A 16,443-nucleotide genomic window follows, 5' to 3' on the forward strand; every position below is an offset into this window, starting at 1 on the left:
TTTTTGCCCGCCCTGTCATCACCCCTCTTCATAACCTGTGGCTTCCCCTGATTGGATAACCATCTCCTCCCGCCTCTCCTCTCTGTTTCCGCTTTCTTCCTCTATATAAACTCCAACACCTTTCTAATAAACGGAGTTCCGGCTTTGACCACTCTCCTGGCTCGGCGGTGTTCTTTCTCGGCCCCCGGGGAGGAAGATCCTGGGGGGGAAGGGCCGTGCCAGCGACACTCATCATCCCGCTCAGCCCCACAAGGGACCCCCGGCTGGACCGGGGTCTCTTCCCGCTCGGTTTTGTCGGCCTCTGGCTCAGGGAGGCCCGACACTGATAACACCAAGGCCATGGGTTCGGATCCTATATAGAGATGGCCGGTTCGCTCACTGGCTGAGCATGGTGCTGATAACACCAAGCCAAGGGTTAAGATCCCCTTACCAGTCATCTTTTAAAAAAAAAAGTCCCTTACCAGTCCTTGTCTACCCGAGGAACTTCAACTCTTCTTTCAAGACTCAGCTCAAATGCTGACTCTTTTGTGAAACATTCCTTGATTCCTTGAAAGAAAATTACTTCTTTTGTGTTCACTCCATTCTTCTTAAAAAAAAAAAAATTGTCATATGTGTTTTTTTCACTCAACATTAACTGAATATCTGTTATAAATCAGGTACTGTGTTAGGGCTTAAGACAGAAATACAGACCAGGAGTACTAAGAAGCCCATGGTCTGTTGAGGTCTATATAAAGACTTGTACAATCACAGTGAACAAGGTCAGTGTTACCAAAGTGATATAAACAGAGTTTGGGTTAACATAAGAAAGAAATAAAACTCCTGGTTTATGAACCATGGGTCACTAACTTTAAGTGATTAATTCTCATAACATGTAACTTCTCCCAAATGAAAAATAACCAGAATACCTGGAAATACTATTAATTATACACTTGGACTCCTGGGATGAAAGAAGCATACTAACAAAGAGTTAATTTTCCAAAGGATAGCCTCACTAGCATTAAGGAAAAAATAAGTGTAAGTTCCTTTCTCTTTACAAGCAGGCCTAAGTTTTTCCAACGTGTTCAAGATTTGCTCTCTAAAAATGGACCTACTAGCACCTCCTAACTACCCACACTTTCCTCAGCAGGGCACCAGTTTGTGTGGGGCATTGAGGAGTCAAAGGAGTACTTATATGATCACTGACATAGAATACACAATCAGATCTCTGTCTGATGGAGCTGCAGCCCTCTTGAGAATCTGGAGTAGCAGCCAAAGGGGAGTGAGAGGGAGGAGGCAGGGTGGGTGGATGGGAGGACATAAAGGAGCAGGAGAGAGAAAAATTCCAATCAGGACTAGGTTTCAATCAAGCTCTCAAAATGCCTTTTCTGCTGATGATGCCACAGACATTTCTCAAATCCATACTTCACTGTTCTTTAACAATCTTTTGGTTTCAGGAATAGTGGTCTACTCAAGGAATCACAAATGTGGGAAAATACAACATAATAAAGACTGAAATGAAGGAAAATCCAAATAACTAAGCGGCAAAAATGATACTCATTACTTGCAAATTCAACATGTCCAAAAGTCACACTCTTCAAAATCAGCTCCCTTCCCAACCTCCATTTCTGGGGAAAGTACTTTTTTTCCTCATCCTCAGACTCAAAGTCTAGGGGTCATTTTGGAGTCCTCTCTCCCCTTCATGCCCTAGTTAGACCTCAAATTCCAGATTCTTTCTTCAACATCTCTCATTCCATTCATTTAGGTAGTTTTTATTGTGTACCTACTTATGATAGTTCTAGGAGACTCTGGCAGAAGAAGAGGGACGGTAGATGTAGAGATGTATATAGAAATAGCTACTAAACAAGTTTGCTAATAAGTACATGAGAAATAAGTACTATAAAGATTCTGAAGTGTGAGATGTTGTCTGGCTGGTATAAAAAGGAAATACTTCGGGGGTGGCTCCCAAGTTGGGTCTTAACTCCTAGATCTAATTCGGATTAGATAAAGTTAGTGGAGGAAATTGGGAAGGTAAGCACTCAACAAACATCGACTAAAGGTGGCTGCCTGGAACCAAAGGTCCAGGAGGGCAGTGGTGAGAATAAAGGCTGGAACCAGGTAGTGGCAGCCTTTGAATACGCCTGAGAGGCCTTTAACCCTTAGGCTGCCAGGTGATTTCTCTTCCATCAATTGCACCTTTACAGCTGAAACCCACTGTCATCAGAACCCCAGGTGCAAAAGAGAGTTCTTGGTAACCATGTTTGTGACCACAGGCTGTATCTTCTACATTTACAATTTGTAGGAGTGGCTACTGCTGCCAGTGGTTGGACAGCAAACTTCTAGCTGGTCCCTTCAGCACAAAAAGCTTGATTTAGGCTGGAAGGTTAGAAAGCACATCTTATTCTGGGGATGCTTCAAAACTGTCAGCTTTCAACAACCCTAACTAGGGCTGTGATCTAAGATTGAGAATATTAACTTAATCCTTCTCAAATGTGCTTTCATTTTATGGCTCCCTTGATCAAGGATTTATAATGACTCCTTTTACCTACAAACAGGTCATTCAAATCCCTCCGCCTGGAATCCAAGGTGAAGCATAATCCAACCCTACCAAACCTTTTCAGCCTTATCTACTCCTACTCCACAACCTTCCTTTCTTAGGAGGTCTAAATTACAACAGGTTACAGAGTCTCAGCTGAACTGAGTTAAATTTAAAGGGGACAATAGTTTAGGCCATTTTTTCAGGAATAAACAGAATTATAAATTTTACAAAAATATTTAAGGACCTAGCAGTCGTCATTCAGTCTGTCTTCTCCAAGTGTGTACTGAATCCGAAAAATCCAAAATTATTGTTTTTATATGTATAAATGTGAAAGAATAGTTACAAGTGACGCTGATATAGTAATGTTCTGTATCTTGGTGGGTGTTGGATTACACAGGTGTATGCATTTATCAAAATCTGTGAATGTACACTTAAGATTTATATGCTTCAATGAATATAAATTTTACACCAAAATAAACTGTAAACAAATCCTAATCAATGATATGCATGACAAAGTATTTAGGGAAAATGTACTGACGTCTGCAATTTATTTATTTATTTATTTTCCTTTTTGTCTTTTTTTGTGACCGGTAACGGGATCGCAACCCTCAGTGTCGCGCCCGCACCGCACTCAACCAGTGAGCGGACCGGTCTCTATATGGGATCCGAACCCTCGGCAGGAGCGCGCTCCCAAGCACCACACTACCGAGTGCACCACCGGGCTGGCCCCTGACATCTGCAATTTAAACGGATGAACATATACGTGATAAAGCAAGTTATATTAAAATGTTAATGGTAGGATCTAGGTGGTGGGTGTATGTGTGTTCTTTATAAAATTCTTTCAACTTTGCTGTATGTTTGAAAATTTTCACAATAAAACACTGGGAAAAATGACACTGATAACATACTGCATTTGTTAATTGTAAGCAGTGATAACACTATACTTCTTAAGTCGTAAGATGTTAAGTTTAGTGGCACCACCAGGCATTTGCTCCTTGATGCTTCCAAACCACCCTTCGTACCTCTTATAGTGTGGTGGGAAAGACAACCATGCTGTAAGTTCCTAGTGGGCATAGATCTAATCTAATTTGTATTTATATTCCTATTGCTTTGTATCATATTTGGAGAATATGTGTCCAGTAATAGTGCAATGACTAAAAGTGGAATATTGCTAAAGACCAAAGTATTATATTTCTAGCAGATTCACTATTCATTTCTCACGTATTTTAAAAATCAGTATGTTCAATATGCAAGAGAAATGTGCCCTTTATTTTTCCCCAAGGATGTAAAATTTCCAAAAATACTCATCTGTACCTACGAGATCATTTTGTATTCTACTACTTAAAGCAGAGGTCTGAAGGCCTTCTAACATTCAGTAAGTTTTTAGTAGATTTTTCTCTTTTCTAAAACAGCGAAGTTTCGGAATTCCAAGAAGCATGGAATTTGTTTTATTCAAATCTGAGATAAGCTATCAGAACTAAGAGATCCCTGAACCGTCAAAAGCAGGAAGCCGGAGATGTGGGAAGAAGATAAAAACAAATACCACATAAAAAAGTCAAGGAGCAATGGAATTCTACTCTGCTATAAAAAAGAATGAAATACTACCATTCGCAGCAGCATGGATGGACTTAGAAAAAATTATACTAAGTGAAACAAGGCAGGCACAGAAAGAGAAATACCACATGTTCTACCATTCGCAGCAGCATGGATGGACTTAGAAAAAATTATACTAAGTGAAACAAGGCAGGCACAGAAAGAGAAATACCACATGTTCTACCATTCGCAGCAGCATGGATGGACTTAGAAAAAATTATACTAAGTGAAACAAGGCAGGCACAGAAAGAGAAATACCACATGTTCTACCATTCGCAGCAGCATGGATGGACTTAGAAAAAATTATACTAAGTGAAACAAGGCAGGCACAGAAAGAGAAATACCACATGTTCTACCATTCGCAGCAGCATGGATGGACTTAGAAAAAATTATACTAAGTGAAACAAGGCAGGCACAGAAAGAGAAATACCACATGTTCTCACTTATTTGTGGGAGCTAAAAATAAACACACAAACAAACGGGGGGCGGGGAAGAAGACTCAACAATCACAATTCCTTGAACTTGTTAAGTGAACGGACATGAAGTTGATGGGTGGGGGGGAAAGGGAGGGGGGAGGGAGGAATCAGTAAAGGGAAACGAAAATCAACTACATTGTATATTGATAAAATAATAAAAAAAAAGTCAAGGAGCAAATTAATCACGAACTTGACCAAAGAAAGGAGAAAAAGTCTTTAAGGCAGAACATCTCCAACTCCCCCTAGGCTGGCTCCTCGTCTCCTCTCAAATACAGCACAGCCAGTCAGAGGGGGAGGCCTGGCCACTCCCAGAATGCCACGCGACGGGAGCTCGTGCCGCGGAAGGTGCATCTCCCCACGTCAACCTCCAACAAACAAAGTGGTCTCGTGGCTTAAAAACTTGGTTCCCACCTGAGCACTTGAGTCCGAGTCCCAATCCCCCTACCCCCGCCTGCTCTGTAGCCCCGTCCAAGTCTCCTGCCCTACCTGTGCTTCAGTTTCCTCACCTGTGAAATGTAATGATTCCCTATCATTGGTTACGGGGAGATGAGGAGCGTAAAATGGCTTTAAGGAAGATGCGAGCGACTCTCCAACTTGTTATGACTCTTAAACTCGTGGTACTCATCAACCAGCCCAGACACCAATCTCTCAATCATCCCTGCCCCTCACTCCCTTCCCGCCCGGCGCGGGTGCTGAGGCCGCTCTCTCCTGTCTGCCCTTATGCAGAAGCCGCGCGGCGCAGTCTTCCGTACCTGCAGCTACCTGGTCAGCGGGACTCTCCTGCTGACCCATGACGAAGTCGTGCACGAGGCCCCACAGGGCTCCCGTGGGCGCCGCCGCCTCCAGAGCTGCAGCCGCGGCGGCGGCCATGACGCGACCTAGACACCGTGGGAGGGGAAGTAGGCGGTAGCATGAGACGGGCCTGTCCGCGCACGCGCCTCTCGAGCCAATGGCCTGGCGAAAGTCGAGGGGGCGGGACGCTCTCTGGATCACGTGCCTGCCGGCTCCAAGCCTGGCAGTTCCAGGGAGGGACGGGCCGACCCCTCCCCGGAGGGCGGGGCGTGGAATCGGGGCGGTGGCTCCAGGAGGGAAGGCGGTGGCTGGGCACTCGGCCGAGGGCCATTGAGGGCTAATAATTCCCGGCCCTGCTCCCTGGGAGACGGGCAGCGGGGCGGGCACCTGGCTGGGTGGGGCCGAGGGGCGGTACGCACCCTGGGGGAAGCCAATGAGAAAGTCAGGCCCGGCCCAAGTGGGCGGTGCTGTGGGTCACATGCGCACCTGGGGCGGGTGGTGGCGGCGGCGCGGACACCGCGAGCCGGCGGAAGGGAGCGGGGCTGGGCTGGGGCGGGGCTAGGCAGGTGAGTGACAGGCTCAGGGGGGCCGGCCCCAGCTGGGAGCCTCGAGCGATCCCGGAGTAGCTGCCGCGGTGCCCGCCCCCTCTCTCCGCCCCTCCAGCGGAGCTGGTCTCCGGCCGGGCACCGTCGCGGGCCCCCCTGGCCCGGCCACCTGGGTTTGTGCTGGGGAGTCGGCTACCTCTCTCTCCCCCAGGCCCGCAAAGTTTGTGGCGAAGCCGGCGCCGGGGCAGAGTGTGTCCGGAGGGCAGTTCGAGGAGCGCGGATGCCGGGCGGCAGGAGCCGTTGAGTTGGGACGCCGCCGTCCGGGGAAGGAGCGCCGAGAACCGACCACCCCGCCGCCTCCGGTGCATGGGGACCAGCTGAGTAGCCAGCATGGGCAACTGCGTGGGGAGACAGCGCCGGGAGAGGCCGGCCGCCCCGGGACACCCCCGCAAACGAGCAGGTAAGGACGGGGAAGGGAGCAGGGCCACGGGTACCCCGCCGGTTGTCCCCCTCCTTGCCTGAGCCCTGGGCTTCCCGAGCGACCTCCCACGGCTCCTGGCTCCTGGGTTTCCCTGATGGCTGCACCGGAACCAGACGGGGGCCCCCTCCCCGGCTCTGGGTGGCCGGGGAACCGAGTTGGGGCAGCTGCGAGCGCTGACCCGGTTGCGAGACCAACTCACTCCAACTGGGAAGCTCCTGGTGGGGATGGGGGAGGGGGTGGGGGCAGGAAATGTTTGCAGACCGCAGCGGAGGGGGGGGGCCGGGGCGAGGGCGCCGTTGGCCTGGCATCCCGGGCCGGGGTCGACACCGGCCGGTCGGGGCACGGCGCGGGCATCCAGGCGTCCCCAGAACTCGGAGAGAGCGAGGCGAGAACAGTTGCTCCTTCCAAAGGCTGTCTGGTCATTATCGGACTGCAGATCGTGTCTGCCGGAATCCGACTTGCAAAAGCAGCGCAGGACTCTGGGAAAGAAATCTTTATTTCTCCCGCAGGGCTTTTTAGAGCTTCCTGGCCGTCTGGGAGTTTAGGAAAGGTGGCGTGCGGGGTGAGAGTCGCCCATGGGTCTGTTGGTATCCTTCCCAGCCTTGGGAATGGGATCTGCTCTCTGGTGATCTGCAAGGCCCGGGTAGCGCTTTCTCACTTTCTTGGTACATCCCTCCTATCCTGGCGCTTCGCCCCGGGAGGAGGTCTGGCGGTCATTTCCCTGAGTCTTGTACTCACTTCCTTCTCTGAGGGTGTTGCAAGGACCTTCTGAGAATGACAGAATAGTAGACTTTAGGGCTCAAAGGGAACTTTGAAACTTCTTTGGATTCTAGATAGTCCTGTGTCTTCCTCTCTGTGTAAAAGCCAAGATCCAGAGAGGTTGAGCAACTTGTCCAAAGTCACACAGGTAGTACAGCCGGGGCTAGAACCCAGTCTCCTCTTTCACCCCATTGCTACATATCCCTTTATGTAAGAGGAGCCAGAGGCAGAGTTGTTAATAAAGTTGGAAACTCAAGTTGGAGTTTCCTGTCTTCTTTGACACTGAAGGTGTGTTGCTTGGTTTGTGGAAACTGGGAAGGAGGATGGGGGAAACATGGGGGAAGCAGGGGAGGATGTCTGTTTGGAGGACAGGATGACTTGTGGAGAAAGAAACTCATTTTTATAGGAAGGATGGGGCAAAATTTAACATTGAAAATCTCTGTCTGAAGGCAATCTTGGCCATTGTTCTGACTGAGCAAAGTTGATTCTCAAACTCAAGGGCTTTCTTCTCTTCATTCATTCGACAAGTATTTATTATTTATGTGCTCAGCCCTCAATTGATTTTGTCACAGTTTTCACTGTTGACAACCCTCTTCTACTTGAAACTCTCCTCCTTTCCTCTGATAAGTCCCACCCACCACCACCTTCTAGGTGTGGGGACACCATGGTTCAGTTTGACATTCTGTTTTTTCCTCTCATTACACTCCCTCCCAGAGAAATCTTACTCAGTCCCACAACTCTGTCCATTAGGAACACTCCTACACTTAATCTTCAACTATTACCTCTTTCTGGAACCCCATACCCTCATGTCTAAACACCCACTGGACACTAAGATGTAGATATCCTCAGATTCACTACCTCCAAAACCCAGCTCTGCATCTCTCTGTCACCTAGCTTCCCTTCTTTACTCTTATCTTCTTCCAGCTGCCTAACTTTATACTTTGAAGAACTTTCTCCGATGACTTTCTCTGCTTCCTTGTCCTCTGCTTCCCAGCCAGTCAGTCAGTGGGGCCTGCTGGTTCTTCCTTCAGCAGGTCTTCCATACCTGCCCCTTCCCACTCTACCTCCCACCCTTGTCACCCCAAGTCCAACTCTTCTCCCAGGCGGAAGTGAGTTTCCTACCAAAGGCAAGTTCATCTTCAGTCATTCATCTAATACCTGCATGTGGTAGTCCCCCTGGAAGACGTTTGATAAATTAACCTGTTCCAAACCCTGTAGTTCTGTGTTCAGAAATCTTCCTGCACCTTGCCACTCCTACAAGAACTATGACTTTCAAGGCTGTTCAAGTCCAACTCAGTCCTTCCTTTTAAGACCTGACTTCTTTCTCTTCCTCAATATGAAGGCCACTGGTGTTTGCTTATGCCATTTCTCCTTCTTACCGAGAGTCTTTTTTCCCTTCAAGGTCCACTCAATCCCCATATCTTTCTGGAAGCCCCTTGCCTGACAAATCCCCTCGCCCCTGTAGAAGTGATTCCTCCTTCTTAGAACTCCTGCAGACACGTTATTTATGCCACTTCCTTAACAATTACCTGCTGCATATTATTAGTCATGTCTTTGCTGTTTACAGTCTAGGATCAGCAAGCCTTGGAAACCTGTGTTTTATCTTATCCTTGTGTGTGTGTGTTTCTCTCTTGTGTAGCCATGTACACACATACTCAGCACTTAGCACAGTGACTTGTACATAGGAAGCTCCCAATATTTGATTTTAGAAAGCTAACCTGATTTCATCCTACTATCTGAATTTTTCATGTAAACATTTATCTGCATTTTTTTGTTTTTACCTGCTAGTGTATCATTATTTTAATTCTGTGGATTGTACTATGAGTAGCTTTATTGATGAAGTCCAAAGCCATGGGGAACTCTGTAGGATAACACATTTGGTACAAAGGAAGAAATTCTTAACTTCAGTGAGCCACCTAGCATTCGTATAACATCTGCAGCTTATCCTTTGATAAGGACATAGTTTTATGTTGTAAGACTAATGCATAAAACTCCTACAGCTCTCGTTGTGATTCTTATCTTTCCGTTGTCACTGGTATAATGGGAAGAAACCCTTAGCAGAGAGCTGGAACTTGAGTTCTAGTCCAGGCCTATAGCTCTGTGACCCTAGGTAAGTCATCAAAGCTCTCTGAGTCACATTTTCAATATCTCAATAAAGGGAGGGGGTTATTATACAAGGTCATTAGAGCCATTTTATCATCTTCACAAAGGCAATTGTTCAAAAGTGGAAAGTTATTGAGGTGAAATCTTATGCCTTGTAATGCTATCCTTTGTCCTCAGTTCTGTCTTCTTAGTCACTCGACAGGTTAAGCAGAGACCCAATACCCACGGTCAGGGATTCTTGCATTAGGTAGAAGGATTAGGTAGTCTTCTCATCTCATCAAGTTTTGTGATTGTCATTCTTTTAAAACGATTTTTTAATAGTTACTCTTAATGCATCCCCAGTAGGTCTGTGTTCCTCTCCTTCAGGTGCTGGGTGTCCCTGCATGCTTCAGAGAATACTTGGGGGATTTACCCCCTGGGGGGGGATTCTGCTACCCCATACATATACTCCAGGTAGGTTAATATCTCTGCTCATGAACTAGGTGAAGCAGTCCTTCCCCCAGCCACTCCAGGGAGGAATAGAGGTGGTAGAACAGGCAAGTCTCTTGCCCAGCTCCACCCTTTGAGAATGTGGCAGGGCTGAAACCCAAATATCTGACTCTGTGATGTGCCAGGCATATCCACTTACGTTCTGGAATCTCAAGCTCGGGGTGGACTGACCCAGGGCCCTGTTTGGGGCTGGTTGGGCTTGGCACTGTGGTTGCAAGAGAGTCTGCTTCTCGTTGTGTGGGCTGTGTGGCTATTCTTGAGGGAATAATTGGGCAACTTCTCCATTTGCTCAGTAAATATTTACTGAGTGCCAAGCACCTTGCTGGCTGTGAACAGACATGGTCCTTGGCCATATTGAACTTACAGTCTCGCGGGGGGTAGACAAAACACAGTCATACAAATTACATATGATCATACATGTTAATCCTGTATGATTATTTATGCAGTTATGTATTATTATATATGCTGGTGACTCCCACATTTATAATTTCAGCCATCTCTCCAACTGTGGCTTATATATTCTGCTGCCTCCTCGGTGCATCTGATGTCTAAAAGGCTTTGCAGTTTAATGTGTCCAAAACAGAATGAACCCCCACCCCTGCTCCTCCCGAAGTCTTTCCCATCTCAGTTAATGGCGATTTCATCCTTCTAGTTGCCCAGGCCCCCAAAACTCTAGAGTCATCCCTGACTCCTCCCTTTCTCTCACATCCCACATCCATTTAATCAATAAATCCTGTTGACTTTGCCTTAAATGTATCTTGAACCTGACTCTGTCTCCACCACTTTCAACCTGCTCTAAGCTAGCGTCGGCCTGTTAACTGACCTTTCTGCTTCCTCCCTTGTCTCCCAACAGTTTTCATCACAACAGCCAGTGATGCTCTAAATTGTAAGTCAAATTTTGTTACTCCTTTGCTCAACGTTCCTGTGACTCCCCATCTCATTCCAAGTCCTTGCATTGGCCTACAAGACACAGTATGATTTTTACCCACTTACCTTTCTTAAGCCATCTCTTGTTCTCCATCCCCTTGTTAACCACCCCCCCCCATATCTGAATGGGTCCCTCCCTCTCCTCCTCCCAGTCTCCTGTTTAAGGAGTCAAGCCCTCCCAGGTCATTCTATCTAAAATTGATCCCCTTCCCTCTATCACCAGCTCTCGGCATTATTTATCTCTTTTCCCTTTTTTGTCTTTTTTCGTGTCCGGCAACGGATCGCAACCCTCAGTGTCGTGCCCATACCAGACCGGGACCGGCAACGGGATCGCAACCCTCGGTGTTGCACCCGCACCTCGCTCAGCCAGTGAGCGGGAACCGGTCTGTATGTGGGATCCGAACCCTGGGCAGGAGCGCCACCGCGTTCCCAAGCGGCGCACTGTAGCAGTGCGCCACCGGGCCGGCCCTCTTTTCCCTTTTAATTTTCTCCATAGTACGATTCATCATTTGACCTTGGCTGTCTCCCCTTACTCTGTGTGGTTGGAGATTTTTATTTGCTCACTCCCTGGTACTAAGAGCAGTACCTGACATATAGCAGGTGCCTCATAAATATTTGCTGGAAGAGATTAGTATGTATAAGCAGAGTTGATGAGGTCCATGGAAGAGTGGGAAGGAGCACACCTGACTGATCTCCTGTCTTAGGTGGGTATTAGGGCAGCTGTCCAAATGAAGGTCCTTAAACTGCAACCTCAGAGTGCTGTTCTGTCCCTGGGTCTGGCTTCTCTCTCACTTCAGGCTTGGGTAAGGTCTCAGATACCTAGGATATGATTCCCTCTGGTTTGGGAGCCTCTTGCTAGGAAGCTGAAGCAGGAGAGCAGAGCAAAGCCCTCTATTAGTGTCCTAACCAGGCAGTAGCACTCTCTTGTCATTTTATGTGTGCATCTCTGTAAAAGTGGACCCCTCTCCCAGGCACATACAGTGTTTGTAGTCCTTAACTTGAAGAGCAGGGATGGAATGGCCTAATCGACTGTGAGGCAGGAAATACCGTGATATGTATTCCAGGACTCTCTACACATCAACTTGTTGGAGAATTTTTAGAATCATAGAATTTTAGAGCTGAAAAGGAACCTAAAGATTTCTTTAACCTCTTTTTTCTTATCCAGCTCTTAAAAAGAGAACAAAGGTATATCTGTTCCCTGCCTAGTTCACAGAAATATGGTGCAACCTATATAAAAGCTGTGTGGGCTCCTTTAAGTTTTGAGAGTGCTGCGGTCAAGGCATTGTAGGGAAGTGGTCAAGGTCAAGTGTATCAAAAGGGAGGGAGTCTAGTCTCTTTGCCATGTTCTTGAGTGGTGGTATTGGGTAGGTCATTTGTTTTGTGCTCAGTTGATCCTCTGTTAAAAAAGGTTGATAATATTTTCAGTTTACTGCAGAGAGATGTTATGGGGGTAAAATAAGCTAATGGTGGTTTTTAAATTACTTTCATGGCTGCATTGTGTGCTTGAATATGAGGTCCTAGCCCAGAGTTTCATCTGGCATTGGTGGGAAATGAATCCTTTATTCTCTGCCAATTCCTAGTTGTTCGTGTGACTTTGGACAAGCCTCTTTATCGCTTTGGGCCTCGTTTTCCCCATTTGTGCAATGGGGTGACTACCACCCTGCTCACCTCTCAGAGAGGTTGTAAGAATGTAAGAATCAAGTGAGACCCTGGATGAAAAGAGACTTTATGAATTTGGAGAGTTTCTATTATAAAAAGCTACAGGATTTTTACACACAAAAGCTATAGCCAGTGGTTTTCCCCACCAGATCATTGAAGCTTACACTTTTTAAGGAGCAAAACTATGAAAGTGTTTAAAAACTATCTTTGGATGGGAATTTTTCTGAAACAAATGATATGCTTCTGAGCAAAATATATAGAGCACAAATAACCTCCTCTTTGTGACTCAGGGTCATGGAGTTTATACCTGTATGTACAGAGCACCTGCTTGGTGGAAGTGGGGACCATAACAGGTTCTTTCTTTCAAAAGCTTTACCTCTGAAAGAGGAGAGTGAGAGTGGGGGAGTGAACTGGTGATGAGCAGAAGGAAGTTGCTAGGGGAGAGCCCATTCCAAGAGTGCCCTGCCTCAAGGTCCCTGGCAGCAACATTGGTTGTGGAGTGGGGGAGGCTTTTAAATCCTGTCCTGGTCTCTGAATGGGAAGAGCCAGTCCTGCCTGGTCAGTTACCCTGCTTTTAATAGTGCACGGCCTCTGGGCTTGTGAGACTCTAGGACGATGGGCCCCCAACTACATGGTTCCCGGTTGCTGTGCTTACAGGTTCATGTTCCCATCTGTAGTCATTGCTCTGTCTTCTCCCTGGTAGTCAGTGGTCACTTCCCTTTTTTTTTTCTCTCCCATTTTTAAAAACTGTGGTTAAATATACATAACAAAATGTACGATATTAACCATTTTTAGCCTATGGTTCTGTAGCATAAGTATGTTCACATTGTTGTGCAGCCATCACTACCATCCGTCTCCAGAACTATTTCATTTTCCCCAAATGAAACTCTGTACCTATTAAACACTAACTCCCTATTCTCCCCTCCCGCTAGCCTCTGGCAACTGATATTCTACTTTCCGTCTCTATGAATTTGACTGTTCTGGGTACCTCAAATGAGTGGAATCATGCATTATTTGTCCTTTTGTGACTGGCTTATTTTACTTAGCATAATGTCTTCAAGGCTCATCCATATCATAGCATGTGTCCAAATGCCTTTCCTTTTTACGGCTGAATAATATTCCACTGTACGTATATATACAGTAGTTCCTTCTTATCTGCGATTTTGCTTTGCACGTTTTCAGTTACCCACAGTCAACCATGGTCCCAAAATATTACAGTTTTTTGAGAGAAAGAGAGACCAAGAACACATTCACATAACTTTTATTACAGTATATTGTTATAATTGGGTTTTTCAAAATTAGTTATTGTTGTTAATCTCTTACTGTGCCTAATTTATAAATTAAACTTTATTGTAAGTATGTATGTATAGGAAAAAACATAGTATAATGTAGGGCTCAGTACTATCCATCACTTCGGGCATCTACTAGGGGTCCTGGAATGTATCCCCCGCAGTTAAAGGGGATTACTGTACCACATTTTGCTTATGAGTTCATCCGTTGACAGACACTTGAGTTGCTTCCACCTTTTGGCTGTTATTAATAATGCTGCTATGAACATGGGTGTACAAATAACTGTTTGAGTCCCTGCTTTCAGTTCTTTTGTTTGTATACCCAGAAGTGGAATCGCTGGATCAAATGGTAATTCTGTTCTTAATTTTGGGGGTAACCACCATACCATTTTCTGTGCTGCGCTGTTTTACACTCCCACCAACATTACACCAGGGTTCCAATTTCTCCACATCCTCTCCAATACTTTCCATTTTGTTTGTTTGTTTGTTTGTTTTGTTTTGTTTTTATAATAGCCGTCCTAATGGGTGTGAAGTGGTGGTTTCTCATGTAGCGGTCACTTCTACTGAGCTCAAATAGCAGCCCCTGCAATTTCCTGGGGCAAAAGCCAACTGAGCTTGTTAAAATTGTGCCTAGAGAAAGAGTAAATAGGCTCAGAGTGGAAGCCTGAGGGGTCCTTGAGAGAGTGAAGAACGTGAGCCTGGGTGGGTAGACTCTGTGATGTCCTTTCTGGTCAGTCAGAATTTGGCTTGCTTCTGGGTTTCTGACTATGTGGTCAGTGGTTGGGATGGATGGGTAGGCGGCTTGTGGCTTCCAGTTGAGCAAAGCATTTCTGTGTTGTTATAATGCATTTGCCTCCCAAAGAACCTTAATGCTATCTTACTCTGGTTCACAGTGCCACCTCTTTTCAGCTTTTGCATGTGAAAGGTGTAGGACTACAGTTCAGAGGAGAGAATGTACGGAGTGTTACAGTGACGTGGCAACTAGGGGAACTTGTCTGCTGCTTGAGGCCATGTGTTTCTCTCTTAGCGTTTGGCGACAAGATCTCTTCCTGCCTTCTGAGCCCACAAGGCAGAGAGACTGAGCTAAGGGTGCACCCACACCTCTGCCCATCCTCAGCCCCTCAACTCCTGTCCCTTATTACCCTCGGAAAGGGGAACCTGTCAAGAAAAGGGCTGGAGCACCTCTGCAAAGTATGGGGGGGACTGGGGGGATGAGGATAGCTCCTTGTTTGTGCCTGTTTCCTCTGGGAGGCTGGTGCCAGATACATAGGGTGAATGGTGCACTCTCTTCTCAGAGCCAATGCCTAGGCAACCGGCCAGTCACCAAGCAGTCTGGATCTTAGAGGTGAGCCCATGCGTTGGAGTTGTTTTGTTTTTAAGGGCTCAAAGAGATGCAGTGCAGCAGCTCACCTTTGCTGGGTGTTTACCAAGTGCCAGGAGCATCACATGTAGTGTCTGGGTCAATCCTCACATTCCACCGTATGGGTAGATACTATAACACCCTTTTACAAATGAAGAAATGGAACCTTAGAAAGGTAACGTCTGCTGCCTAAGGCCACACAGCTTGTAACCTGCAGAACCAGAGACTGCAGAACCAGACTGGAACCCAGAGCCCAACTTTTTGGTCACTGTACAGATTATCCTTGTTAGAATGGGAAGAAGAGAACACTTTTTTTTGTTTTTGTTTTTAAGTAAGAGTTTATTATTGAGCACCTTCAGGTACCTTGCTAGGCCCATTCACAGATATCATCTCACTTGATATCATCCCATTTTATCTGTGGGAACATTTCTACCTATTTTACTTATGGGAAAGCTGATGATCAGGAAAGTAAATTGATTGTTAGTGGTCATGGTGCTGAGAGGAGGCAGAGCTAGAACTCGGCCCAAGGACTTTGACTCGGATTCCAGTGCTCACAGCTCATTCCACACCCCCACGAAAAGCTGGGAGGTCTGCTGTGAAGTCTGCAAAACTCCAAGGACTGAGGCCACTCTCCTCCTTTCCCCTTGCTGTCCCCTTCTTCTCTAACTTTCTGGCCCCCAGAGCACAACCTCCACACCCAGGAGCCACATGAATCCATCATCTTGTATCAAAATGCTTTGCATATAGTAGGTGCTCAGTAAATATGAGTGGAATGTTGTTTGAGGGCTGTGTGTGCTGGAGGCAATAGAATCTCAGCTAAGACTGTGTTCCTAAAGAAAAACACAAGTTGAATGCAGATATCAATGTTTCCTACTCCTCCCACAGTGAATCTCCACTCCTCAACTCCCATGTGCCAGAAACTTGAAAAAAAGAGTGTCCTCACTCTTGCAGACTTTGAATTATTACCAAATTCCCAAGGGAAAAGAGGCAAGGGAGAGTCACATTAGCAAAGGGCTTGCAGGGGCCGGCCCATGGCTTACTTGGGAGAGTGTGGTGCTGATAACACCAAGGCCATGGGTTTGGATCCCTATGTAGGGATGGCCGGTTAGCTCACTTGGGAGAGCATGGTGCTGACAACACCAAGTCAAGGGTTAAGATTCCTTACTGGTCAAAGGGCTTGCAGAATCAGGTGTCACTCTTTGTACTTAGTAAGACAAGCGATCCCTTGCTTTGCTCAGCATTTTGTAGTTTTCAAAGTGCTTTCTCTGGGATATGTGCAGTGGTGTGCTGAGAATGTTCAGGGGTAGTGTGCACATGTGTATGTATACACACACATATGTTTGTTATACATTTGACTGGTGTAAAGAATGCGTAGGGGAGTACATGAAGGCGGGAGAAGCCACGATGAGAGAAAGAAAGAACTCTTCCCACTGTTTCGAGACCCGGCTGCTTCAA

At 46.5% G+C, this 16,443-nt stretch overlaps 2 protein-coding genes across 2 annotated transcripts in view; one reads left to right on the forward strand and one right to left on the reverse strand.

The window, feature by feature from the left end:
* The window catches only part of MMS19 (MMS19 nucleotide excision repair homolog (S. cerevisiae)), a 40,458-nt gene extending 34,756 nt beyond the window's left edge, over window positions 1-5,702 (reverse strand). The window contains exon 1 of the mRNA XM_008573225.1: window positions 5,337-5,702. Coding sequence (XP_008571447.1) covers window positions 5,337-5,454 — 118 coding nt within the window. The 5' untranslated portion in view covers window positions 5,455-5,702. The remainder of the gene's footprint in view (window positions 1-5,336) is intronic.
* Window positions 5,703-5,981: 279 nt separating this feature from the next.
* Window positions 5,982-16,443, forward strand: part of UBTD1 (ubiquitin domain containing 1) — a 55,704-nt gene continuing 45,242 nt past the window's right edge. Inside the window, exon 1 of the mRNA XM_008573226.1 lies at window positions 5,982-6,381. Coding sequence (XP_008571448.1) covers window positions 6,312-6,381 — 70 coding nt within the window. The 5' untranslated portion in view covers window positions 5,982-6,311. The remainder of the gene's footprint in view (window positions 6,382-16,443) is intronic.

Source organism: Galeopterus variegatus, unplaced genomic scaffold (assembly GCF_000696425.1).
Source record: "Galeopterus variegatus unplaced genomic scaffold, G_variegatus-3.0.2 Scaffold891, whole genome shotgun sequence".
NCBI lineage: Eukaryota > Metazoa > Chordata > Mammalia > Dermoptera > Cynocephalidae > Galeopterus > Galeopterus variegatus.